Source organism: Vanacampus margaritifer, chromosome 1 (genome assembly GCF_051991255.1).
Source record: "Vanacampus margaritifer isolate UIUO_Vmar chromosome 1, RoL_Vmar_1.0, whole genome shotgun sequence".
Classification (NCBI taxonomy): Eukaryota; Metazoa; Chordata; class Actinopteri; order Syngnathiformes; family Syngnathidae; genus Vanacampus; species Vanacampus margaritifer.
In genome coordinates this window covers 53,156,874-53,168,136 of record NC_135432.1, presented here as the reverse complement: position 1 = coordinate 53,168,136, position 11,263 = coordinate 53,156,874, and the positions used below count along the sequence as shown (strand labels likewise).

The window sequence follows — 11,263 nt, the reverse complement described above, 5'->3', positions numbered from 1 at the left end:
GCTCGCAATAGCGACATCTTCAGGCGCTAGCGGCATACTACCACACCGTGGTTGGCATGTATTAAAAAAAAATCAAAGTATTTTTGAGGGGATTTCACAGGTTAGAATAGAACAGCATAGACACGGACTGTAAAGTCTAATGGAGTCCCCAATTTAAGTATTCTCCTCACTAAAAAGTCTAAACAATTGCTTTTTAACTAAATGTGTAGAATAAACAACAACCTCACAGCTCCCACACAAGTGGTACAAACATTTGAATGTTCTCCTTGAGTGCTTTAAATGGTTTGTTCTCCAAATTTAATCAAATCTAGTGTTGGGAGAGTACCAGGTATCACATCGCCGATAACAGGCCCGATTTCTAAGCCTAAAACAGATGATACTGGTATTGGCCACCCTCTTGTGGCCATTTTACAATCATGCACTAGAAGTTACAATCATTTTTTTTTTATTTAAAAAAAAAGCCTTTATTTGCATAGTTAGGGCGGGGGTGCTTGATCAGGATGAAGCGATCGTTCTTTAAAATGTCTTTTTTTTCCCTAGGGAAATTGTATCAGTCTGGAAAAAAAGTGATATCAAACCATATTGTCGTAAGGAACATTTACTGTAACAACTCACTAATTGTGTACACAATTTTTTATGTTGGTGTGGGATGAGATCAGTCTTGCTACAACTGAATGTTAGAAATTATATTACATAGACAAATGAACAAAAAGATACCAAGAATGAATGATAAATATTTTTAATATGCCTGGAGAGTTGCAGTTACTCCACTTTATCCATCCTCCTGGAAATGGCGGGGGAGAATTAAACCATAGTTTAGCAGCAATAATATACAGTTGTATTGATTAGATTATGTATATGCCCTGTATTGTGTTGGGCGATTGCACGTGTGAGTGTTGAAAATGGGAGCAGGTGTCGCCCATCACAGTGGTCCTCAGGGACCGGTATCCAGCCTGTTTCCCATGTCTCCCACAGCCAACACAGGTGGAGATGTTATCAGCCTTCTCCAGAGATTGCTGATTAGCTGATGATATGAATCACCTGTGTTGGCTATGGGAGGCATGGAAAACGGGCTGGATACCGGTCCCTGAGGACCAGGGTTGGGGACCTCTGGCCCATCAGGCTCAGTTACCTCAACAAATCCAGAAAAACAGATCGTAGTCCCCTCCATGCTCGCCTCCGTTTACACTCCGGTTCATCCATTCCACGTGTTCCAAAAGCACCTCCATCTTGTGCCACCACTTCTTCCTCATAACTTAGAGTTTTGGAGCCATCAGCATTTTTGGACAACTGAATTTTAGAGCTAAGTATTGGCTGTGCATCCTTTGTCCACTCTTGGCCTTTCACAACATTGTCATCATGCCACAATTCATTTCCCACTTCTATGTGTGGAGGCCTGTCCGGGGCCAAGTTTGCACTTTGACCTTTGATATCATTTGGGTTTGACTCTAGTTCCAAGGTGGGAACCTGAAGCTCATTGAACACTCCGTCACTTGCGGTGTTGCTTCGTTCATTCCGTGTCGGTAGCACGAGCGTCAGGCTGGAAACCGGATCTTGCCCCACAACCACAACCGTGCTTGGTGGAGAGGGCCACTGGAATTCATTTGAGACTGAAGTGTCAATCACACTCTCTTCTTCTGGCGTGGCAGCATCTGACTGCATCGAGTCCAAGGCTAGTTTTGGGAAAGAGGGTGCTGGCCTTTGCACTAGGACTAATGGACCAGTGCTGACAACTGCCTTGGAATCTGTAGAGAAAAGTTGGATTTACGATGAATGTTGAATTAATTTTTTTAGTATTATTTCATAAACAGACCCCGAGGAAGGTGCTTGACTGACAGGCCTTTACACTTCGAGTTGCAGCAGCGGCACACCTCCACATTGCCACTTAGCTCCTCCCATCTGAAACATAACCAAATTTAAGCACATGTTGGGGGGGGGGGGTTTACAAGCAGAGCTCGCGCAATTAACATATTTCCTCTGACATTAATGCAGTGCATTGTGAGACAGAACTAATTTCAGCTACCTAGTGAAACCAGTCTGTGTGAGACATAAAAAAAAGCAACAAATAATTGATTCACCCTGACAATTTATTGAAATACAATAATTTAGCAAACACCTTGAATTGACAGAGTCAAAGTTGCAGGATTTAGAGCCACTTGTTATTCCAATGTCTGAGATGAGCACACTGCAGTGGATGTACATCTTCAAGAGGGGGAGAAAAGATCACAGGGTCAATAAGTAAACTGGAATATTTTAATTAGGAGTGTCAGGTTATTAAAACTTTTAATCGTAATTAATTGCATGATCAATAGTTAACTCACAATTAATCTGAAACTTTCTATCAGTTCCAAATGTACAATAAAATATTTTATTTGTAAGTTTCATACTCTTGATATTAACATTTAAGTGGAAAAATGTTAAACTAATTGAAATATGGCTGCATATTTTAGTCATTGATACAATAATTTTAAAATAATTCATAAAATTGAGTTAAAAAAAGATGTAATGTAAAAAATGAGTGATATTGATTTGTGTTGGCATTTTTCTGACACTAGATGGCATAATTGCATTTGTAAGACGGTTACAGCGCAGTGCATTTTTCCTTTTTATATTAAGAGCTATCTAATCTTTAACAAAGTAACTTGTGAAATTTTGCACATTTTAAAAATTATAAAATACAACTTGACCCCAGTCTCCACAAGCATATGCATTATTATTGCAGCTAAATGTAAAAATCTGCAGTGTTACGACTGGAAATCCCCCAGTACAGGCTTCCAGGTGGCGATCATTGACCCCACATTAAAACATATTAATGGCGTTTAAATTAAAACACATTTTGACACTCCTAATTTTAATACAACTCACCTTTGAAATTAAATATGTAGAATTTAGAGCAAAATTCACTTGTGAGTAGTGAGAGTCAAGGAATTTTATGACTGTATTTGGAGAACTAGGTGGGGCTGTGCACCTGTAAGGAGGAATAGCATCAATTAAACAAATTATCATAATGATAATGTGCAACTGACATTCAATGGCTGCTCACCCTTTATTCATGATGATTACATGCCGGGGTTTATCGCGAGACTCGGGAGATGACGAGATGAAGCAGGACTGGATGAAGAGCTGCTCATGATGACTGATTTTAGCAGATACCTGAACATTGATGATTTGGCCTCGCATGTAGATGTTAGACTCTGCTGCACTTGTCCATGAGGCTGAAGGACAAACATGATGGGCTTTTAACGTTCCACATGGATTACACCACCCATTCCCAATTTGTGTTGTACTCACGATTCATTGCTTGTATGCTGAATTCACTGCTTTTATCAGGAAATGTTTGATAGGGCAAGTTTGGTTCTTTTGACCTGGAAGACACATTTATTGCATACAAGAACTACTTTGTATTCTTATATACACACATCTGCTGGGTTTCAATTTCTCTAGAGTTTGGGGTGCCTCAATTATATTTTTATGCGAGTACTTTCACTGAAAAAATTAAAACAAATGCCAGTAAATAAAATAACCAGATCCACATAAGTGAACGGGTGATTGAGTTAACCTAGGAAATAGTGTTAATTTTGTCAACAAAAACTAACAAAACAAAAATTGAGTCACATTTTTCACCGGACTAAAACTTTCATTAACAAAACAATAATTGGGACAAAACGAGTATGCATTTTCATCAACTAATGAAGATGAGACAAAAATTTACTTCACTTAATAAAAACTGGACTAAAATCTATGGACATTTTAGTTCATGAACAAAAACGAGACAGAAATTATATGATTTTGTAACATCTCGTCTCTGCTAAAGTGGATTCACGGTGACAGAAAGAAAGTTAAAAAGAAATAGCAAATTATAGTTATAACGTAACATTAATCTAACCGCTAAAACATACCAACAATAATGTTTATCCGACCGCTAACTAATGCTGGCTAACTTACTAGCTCATAGCATGGAGCCATAGTATCCACTTGTTGATACATCTTGAGTGTGTTTTTCCATCAAAAAGATGAGAACATTTTAAGTGAAATAAATTTTAGATCCAAAATGTTCAACATAAATCTGACAACAAAAAAATACAGGGGTTAAATTATTACCCTGACTAAAACTAGATGAATAAAATTGTGTTTTCTTGGACTAAAATAAAGCCCAAAATTCTAGATTTATAGTCGACTAAAAATGGACTAAATAAAAACGGGATGAGGTTGACTAACTATGATAAAAACTAACAAGCAGGATTGAAACTGGACTAAAACAGACTAAATTTAAAAATGGCGGATAAAATTAACACTACTACACCACTAAATCACATACTGATAGGGATGGGGGCATGATTTGAGAGATAAATGGTATATTTGCTGTAGGCGTTTAAAGTTTTCTATGTGGGAAATGTTATGTTTCAAAAGTACTAGAAGTATCGATACTTGGTCTCGGTGACTACTCAATATCGAACATCCCTACAAACTGTACTGTAGCATAAAAACATTTTCTGTCCACACACGCACATCAGTTAGAGTCCCGTATTGGAGTTACACTGGAATGAATAAAAATAAAAATGAAAGCATTGAATAAAAATGTCCACTCAAGTCTTCCATACATACTGTACCTATTTGGAATACAGGAAACATGCACAGTAGAAGTTATGAGCCTCATGTTCAAGACGTTCCTAGGACTGAAATGGAGAACGTTGGAGAACATATCCGAGCCCTTCTCCACCTGTTAGACAATATTGATTCAGAAACTCATTTAAACCAAAGCTATCCAGTCACACTTCGGTCAACTCACTTCATGACTCGTTCCACATTGATCATATCCATAAGTGAACATCAGCTGCCTTGGTAGCTCGCTGTTGCTATAGCAGCCATCACCCAACTGGATCTCGTCTCGGTTGAGGGTGACGTCACCCAGTTTCTTGTCCACAAGTACAATCAGTTCACTTTCGTCACAGTAAACCTGCACGCTGGGAACCTTCACGATAGGAGAGAGCTCAGCTAACAGTGCAAATCGAGGGACTCGTGCTCTCCAGGGGTTGAAGATGCTCGTGAGATCATTGTTCATTTCATAAGAAAAAGGAAGAATGTTCTGGAATAAGGTAGCTTTTGTCAAATGAACCAGCATAAGATGACTTACAAATACACACAAAACTACCTCCAGCACATCCATTGCTAAGCTCAAAGTGGATCAACCACTCTAGGGATTGTGTGAACCGAGGTGCAACTAATAGTCTCAAGCAGTGTGGTGGCAGCTGCTACTAGTCACACTAATGAAGCTGCAGTGCTAGCATTCAAGATGACGATCCAATGGATGTTAAGTGACCACCTGGATGGTATTTTGCAGTAAATTTCATTATACACATGGTGATATTTATTCACTGTTGTGTTATGTTATGTTAAAAACGGAACATTTTTGCAAAATGGATGAGTAATGTCATTGCAAATATTCAACTGCTCTGTAGAAATTTTATTTTGTTTTTTTTAAAGGATATTGCTTATCCTTGTTTATTTTATACATGCAGACACAATTATTCAAAACTAAATTTAGATGATAGTTGCTAAGTATACATTTAACGCAATCATAGTCATAACCTTTTTCACAATACTGTACGTCCTACTAGTCAAAAACAGAACTCCGAATTTGGACTTTTCCAGTAACTAAAATCTTAATGTGTACAATTTAGTGCCATCTAGTGGTGAACTACTAGAATGCAACAACATTTGAAGCACGCGCACTACGGTGCCTCAACACTTCACAACCCTACCACCAATTACAAAGCTCGCAAAGCTCAATCTCCTGTGGCGAAACTTGTCAGCCTCTGGTAAGGCGCCTATGCAATATACCTAGCGCGAATAGTTCTGCAAGTCGGAAGTATTAATTTTGAGATACTGACAATTATAGATACTGACAATTATAGATCGTTTGCATAAATGTCGATTGAAGTTAAAATTGTAACAAGTGCACAAAAATAATTGTGTTTTTAGCCTAGCTGCTAGCTATCGCCGTATCTTGAGGACCTGTTTTAAAAACCCGGACTTCGTCAAATGATTTATATAAAAGAGGATAAGCGGATCTGATAATTGATGGACATAGCAACCAAAAAAAGTTACGCACGAAAGTCATAACACGCAATTATACCTTGAAGCAGAGGTGCGTCGTCGGTCCGGTTCGTTCTTTGTAATCCAAACAGAAGAGATTTAATTCCGCGATCGCTTCTTTTCCTAAGGCACTGGTTGCTATTTGACTTACGTATAGAATAGAAAAATGTCACATAAGCCCTGCACTCAGCGAAATCCGGTTGCCAGCATGCCCATATTTGGCAGTACTGCACTTTCATGTAAAAAAACCTAACTTTGCTCATTTCAAGGACAAGGATTGGCCGGAACTTAGTAGTTTATAACTAAATTTCTCCGCTAGCTCATCTCCAATTTACTGTAGAAACTTCATTTTGTGGTCCCTGCCCCTCACCACGTACACAATGAAGGTCTGATAGCATACAGTTTTCTGAAAAAGGGCTTAAGACTCTGTAGACACTTTTTTGATCAACACTGCTTAATGTGAGAAGCGTTACTTTTTTATTTACAAAATGTCCCCTGTCACATTGGAGACCAGCCAATGCTGGTTTCTTCATTTGCCAATTGTCGTCATTATTATCTTCAAGCTTTAGTCTTCTTCAGCCTCCTCCTCACCTTCCCCTTCATCCTCAGCAGTAGCGTCCTGGTACTGCTGGTACTCGGACACCAAATCATTCATGTTGCTCTCAGCTTCTGTGAACTCCATCTCATCCATACCTTCACCCGTGTACCAGTGCAGAAAGGCCTTTCGGCGCAGCATGGCCGTGAACTGCTCAGAGATACGTTTGAACATCTCCTGGATGGCTGTGGTGTTGCCAATGAAGGTGACGGCCATTTTGAGGCCACGGGGCGGAATGTCACAGACGGCGGTCTTGACGTTGTTGGGGATCCATTCGACAAAGTAGCTGCTGTTCTTGTTCTGGACATTGAGCATCTGCTCGTCCACTTCTTTCATGGACATTCGCCCGCGGAACACAGTGGCAACTGTGAGGTAGCGGCCCTGACGGGGGTCGCACGCCGCCATCATATTCTTGGCATCGAACGCTTGCTGGGTGAGCTCGGGTACCGTGAGTGCTCGGTACTGCTGGCTCCCCCTGCTGGTCAGGGGGGCAAAACCGGGCATGAAGAAGTGCAATCGAGGGAAAGGTACCATGTTGACAGCCAGTTTTCGGAGGTCAGCGTTGAGCTGGCCTGGGAAGCGCAAGCAGGTAGTGACTCCGCTCATGGTTGAGGACACAAGATGGTTCAGGTCTCCGTAAGTGGGCGTGGTCAGTTTGAGTGTGCGGAAGCAGATGTCGTACAGAGCCTCATTGTCAATGCAGTAGGTTTCATCTGTGTTCTCAACAAGCTGGTGGATGGAGAGAGTTGCGTTGTAGGGTTCCACTACTGTGTCTGACACCTGATTACAAATACATTTTTAACATCGTTAGCCAAGACAATTATTATTTTTTTAAGGATTACAAGGAGTGCTTACCTTGGGAGAGGGCACCACGCTAAACGTATTCATGATCCTATCAGGGTACTCTTCACGAATTTTGCTGATGAGCAGGGTTCCCATGCCTGATCCGGTTCCACCCCCGAGAGCGTGTGTGAGCTGGTACCCTTGCAGGCAATCACAGTTCTCCGATTCTTTGCGCACCACATCCAGGACCGAGTCGACCACCTCAGCTCCCTCAGTGTAGTGACCTTTCGCCCAGTTATTGCCAGCACCGCTCTGACCTATGGAGGAAGCAGCGACACCTGCTTTAGCCAATTTAAGTCATAAACGTCCATTCATCTATTTTCTATAGATACTGTCACAGCAAGTACATCCTCAACTGGATGCTAGTCATCACGATACATATTGAGACATGCAACCATTCATTCATATTGTCAACTGAACCTGTCTTCAATAAACTACATAGACTTTTTTTTACAATATGTTCTATGCAGAGCCACTAGTCTAAACACGGAATTCTGATTAATATTGCATTTGTGGAATATCCATCTGTTTTTATTCCATCTCAAGGGGCAGCCATTTTGTCTTGTTTGTCCACTTGCTATGAATGACATCACACTTGGATCAGGGCTGAAGTAACAACCAATCACGGCTCGCCTGTTTCTAAAGCTGAGCCACGATTGGTGTGATGTAATTTTCACTCAACAGCAAGTGGCAAAATGGCTGCCTCCTGAGATGGATAAAAAAGGGTGGATTTTGCTGCTTTATTCAAATTCCACAAACGCGATATTAGAATGTAATATTTAGACTAGACTATACATTTTATTGGAGAGCATATTTTTGTGTTGACTTCCACCAATTGACACTTGCAAATTCTTCTTTCAAATCTAAACTGGAACACTTTTGAATGCAGTAGTAAATCCTATACAAATATTTTGCAATAACACCCTGACATCGTTCATATTTGAGTCTCATCACGATTCCACCACTACTTGAGCATCAATATTTGCTTTGTGAACTTAAATGTGTCTAGAGAAACATGATATACAGCATAGATCATTTTAAATTACTCACCAAACACAAAATTGTCAGGTCTGAATATCTGTCCAAAGGGTCCGGCTCTCACAGAGTCCATGGTGCCTGGTTCCAAGTCCACAAGAACGGCACGAGGCACATATTTACCTCCTGCATGGAAAAAGGATAACAAGGAGATTTAAAAAAAATAATACGAGTGAGAAAATCAATATATGTGTGTTTGTTTATCACAAACCTGTTGCCTCATTGTAATAAACATTGATCCTGTCCAGTTGCAGGTCACTGTCTCCATGGTACGTCCCTGTAGGATCAACGCCATGTTCGTCACTGATAACTTCCCAGAACTGCAGACACAAAATTGGATCACAAATTTACTCCTTTAACAAAAACTCATTAGTAATTTGTCATCAAAACCATTGGATCCAGAACCTTCTTGAACAAGAAGAAGAACAACCTTCTTGCTTTAGCTAAACACGGCACCAATCTTAGTAACTAGAGAATTGAAAGGGGAAAAAAGTGAGTTGCTTTTTGGAATTGTCATTGAAGTTATTATTCTGGCGATATTAAGACAGAAATATCGTAACATACAGATTGTTTTCCAATATTGACTTTAATTTCTGGACATTCTACATAGCATGAACATGGTTGAGCACAGAGGTCAAGTGGTTTGCAGGTCTGCCTCACAGTTCTGAGGTTCAGGGTTTGTAAGCTTTGACCTTTTCCCCCCGAACTAATGAATATTCAAAATTGCTATTAAGCGTAGAACTACATATTTGTCTACATGCGCCGCATTGGTTCTATAAAATACTACACCTACGATAATAAACCTGGATGCTGTGAACTATGAAATAAAAATGGAAAAATTAGCTTCTTACATGTTAACAAATTCAATTTGTAAATCACAAGCTGTGGAAAATGTGCAAATATTATCAGTAAATATACAAATAACTTTTAATGGATTACTTGGTATGCATGTACGATCTGTTAAGTGAATTTAATATGATATTTTCTGCTAAAATGAAAAGCAATTTTGCAAGGAATAAAAAAATAATAAATAAAAATAAAATAAAATAATAAATTTGGGAGAGTGGTGATTGGCTACGACACAGAAAAATAGAAAAACGCATGCTGACCGGTATTTTATCGATTTAAAAAATATATATATTTGATTTATAATTCGGTCCTCACGATTGAGGTCAATTCTGATCATTAAATATTTTCGAGTTACCTTGGCCCCAATCTGGTTACCACACTGGCCCGCCTGGATGTGTACGATTTCTCTCATTGTGGATACAAAAACGATAAATTAACAACGTTTTCGTCTCGTCAGTATCCCTGTCTATTATTCCCCCCCCCCAAATTGTTGCAGATCTTCTCTAACTCCAGTACCCCGAGCAGCACCACACGGACCCGCGCACTTGGCTCTGTCACAGAGGTGCACGCGGGCACGTATGAGCTTGCACGCAGGTGACGCCTTCACGTCGACCTATTGTAAGAAGGCACTTCAGCGAATTAAAGCTGTGCATTGCAAACATGTTTTTCTCGCAAGTAATGTATACAGAGTCTCGCATGACAACATTAATCATTACAGCATGCAATTAGTCATCGTGCGTAAGACAACGTCGGTCTTATAAAATAATAACAACATCAATTACACATCACATATGGCGTACTAATGTTTTAATCAATGACTAAATTTTTCGTTAAAAAAATAGCTGCATGAATAAGGCTCATGCGGGAGCATTTTGCATATAGTAGCTGTACAATTTCTTAACTCGTTATTCGTTTCTGAACTGTGAACTGCACCACAGTGCTACACAATATTTTGGTTTACCACCAACCTGCTTGAAACTAGCTAGCCTACTTCTTGGGTCCTGATTAATGCAAAGGGATACCCGTTCGATACACACTTGTGAAATAATAAATTTGCTCGTATTGTTTTTTAATCATATGTCATTAGCCCTATTAGTAACAATACATTTATGTGGGACACGGATCATGTTAATAATTTGTCGTGGTTATCAATATGCAACATTTTATTTATATAATGCTGCATGCAAATCTTTACATTCTGAAATGATCAGTTCAACAACATTCCTATCCAATCACGTCCTACGACTCCCACCGCATAAGCTATTATTCGAACAGACCTGAGGGTTGCTCAGGTCGTCGTGCGGGCACCATGCATGTTGGCGAGCCCTGATCTACAATTTATTTATTTAATATACACATTACGAAACAAAACAAAAAAACACAAATTCAATTTAAGAAAATCTATAATTTGATTGTATAGATTATGTTATATATGAATATTTGAGTAGGCATTTTAAATATAATTGCATTTTTTACACTATAATGCATAACCCAGTTAATAATTTAATGGTCATCCTGAAACATTGACGAACATTTAATGGTCACAACATTAGGTACATCTGCACAGTATACTGAGCTCTAGTTTGTGCAGTTGTTTTACAATACATATATTTCCTATATTCTGTCTGTCTTCTCATCTAAGTAAGTCAATATCTTAATAATTTATCTTATGTTATGTTTATGTTATAAGTTATAACTTTTTTTTGTTAAAAAAATAAGGTTTTAGTGAATGATGTATTAGGGACGTGTACTAGCTGTTCGTTACGTCGACATTGAATACATCACGTAGCCTACGCCACAGCTATTTCTAATATTGTTGTCCCCTGATGTAAGTCAACAATGTGT

General features: G+C 39.2%; 2 protein-coding genes across 7 annotated transcripts; both read right to left on the bottom strand.

The window, feature by feature from the left end:
* Positions 1–723: 723 nt before the first annotated feature.
* Positions 724–5,254, bottom strand: zpcx (zona pellucida protein C). Its single transcript, XM_077545956.1, has 9 exons — positions 4,790–5,254; positions 4,611–4,720; positions 3,292–3,365; positions 3,044–3,215; positions 2,866–2,968; positions 2,117–2,202; positions 1,814–1,899; positions 1,133–1,745; positions 724–784 (listed from the first exon to the last, which is right to left on the bottom strand). The coding sequence occupies exons 1-9, from the start codon at positions 5,165–5,167 to the stop codon at positions 763–765; spliced, it is 1,644 nt and encodes a 547-aa protein (XP_077402082.1). The 5' UTR covers positions 5,168–5,254; the 3' UTR covers positions 724–762.
* A 1,407-nt stretch (positions 5,255–6,661) lies between these two features.
* LOC144058247 (tubulin beta-4B chain-like) lies at positions 6,662–9,830 on the bottom strand. 6 transcript variants are annotated; one of them, XM_077576631.1, is made up of 6 exons: positions 9,774–9,830; positions 8,781–8,889; positions 8,585–8,695; positions 7,547–7,791; positions 7,368–7,471; positions 6,662–6,893 (listed from the first exon to the last, which is right to left on the bottom strand). In XM_077576631.1, exons 1-6 carry the CDS (start codon positions 9,828–9,830, stop codon positions 6,662–6,664), a joined length of 858 nt encoding a protein of 285 aa, XP_077432757.1. The 6 variants fall into 6 exon arrangements, with proteins under 6 accessions (XP_077432757.1, XP_077432766.1, XP_077432734.1 ...); XM_077576640.1 differs by having other exon boundaries at positions 6,662–6,898; positions 7,400–7,471; XM_077576608.1 differs by having other exon boundaries at positions 6,662–7,471.
* Positions 9,831–11,263: the final 1,433 nt, after the last annotated feature.

Coding starts and splice junctions, on each gene's coding strand:
- zpcx (XM_077545956.1), bottom strand. CDS start 5,167: ATGGATGTGCTGGAGGTAGTTTTGTGTGTATTTGTAAGTCATCTTATG. Junction 3,216..3,291: donor CAGCATACAAGCAATGAATC/GTGAGTACAACA, acceptor TTTGTCCTTCAG/CCTCATGGACAAGTGCAGCA. Junction 785..1,132: donor GTTTTTCTGGATTTGTTGAG/GTAACTGAGCCT, acceptor CGCCATTTCCAG/GAGGATGGATAAAGTGGAGT.
- LOC144058247 (XM_077576608.1), bottom strand. CDS start 9,830: ATGAGAGAAATCGTACACATCCAGGCGGGCCAGTGTGGTAACCAGATT. Junction 8,890..9,773: donor GTAACCAGATTGGGGCCAAG/GTAACTCGAAAA, acceptor TTGTGTCTGCAG/TTCTGGGAAGTTATCAGTGA. Junction 7,472..7,546: donor GCGTGGTGCCCTCTCCCAAG/GTAAGCACTCCT, acceptor ATTTGTAATCAG/GTGTCAGACACAGTAGTGGA.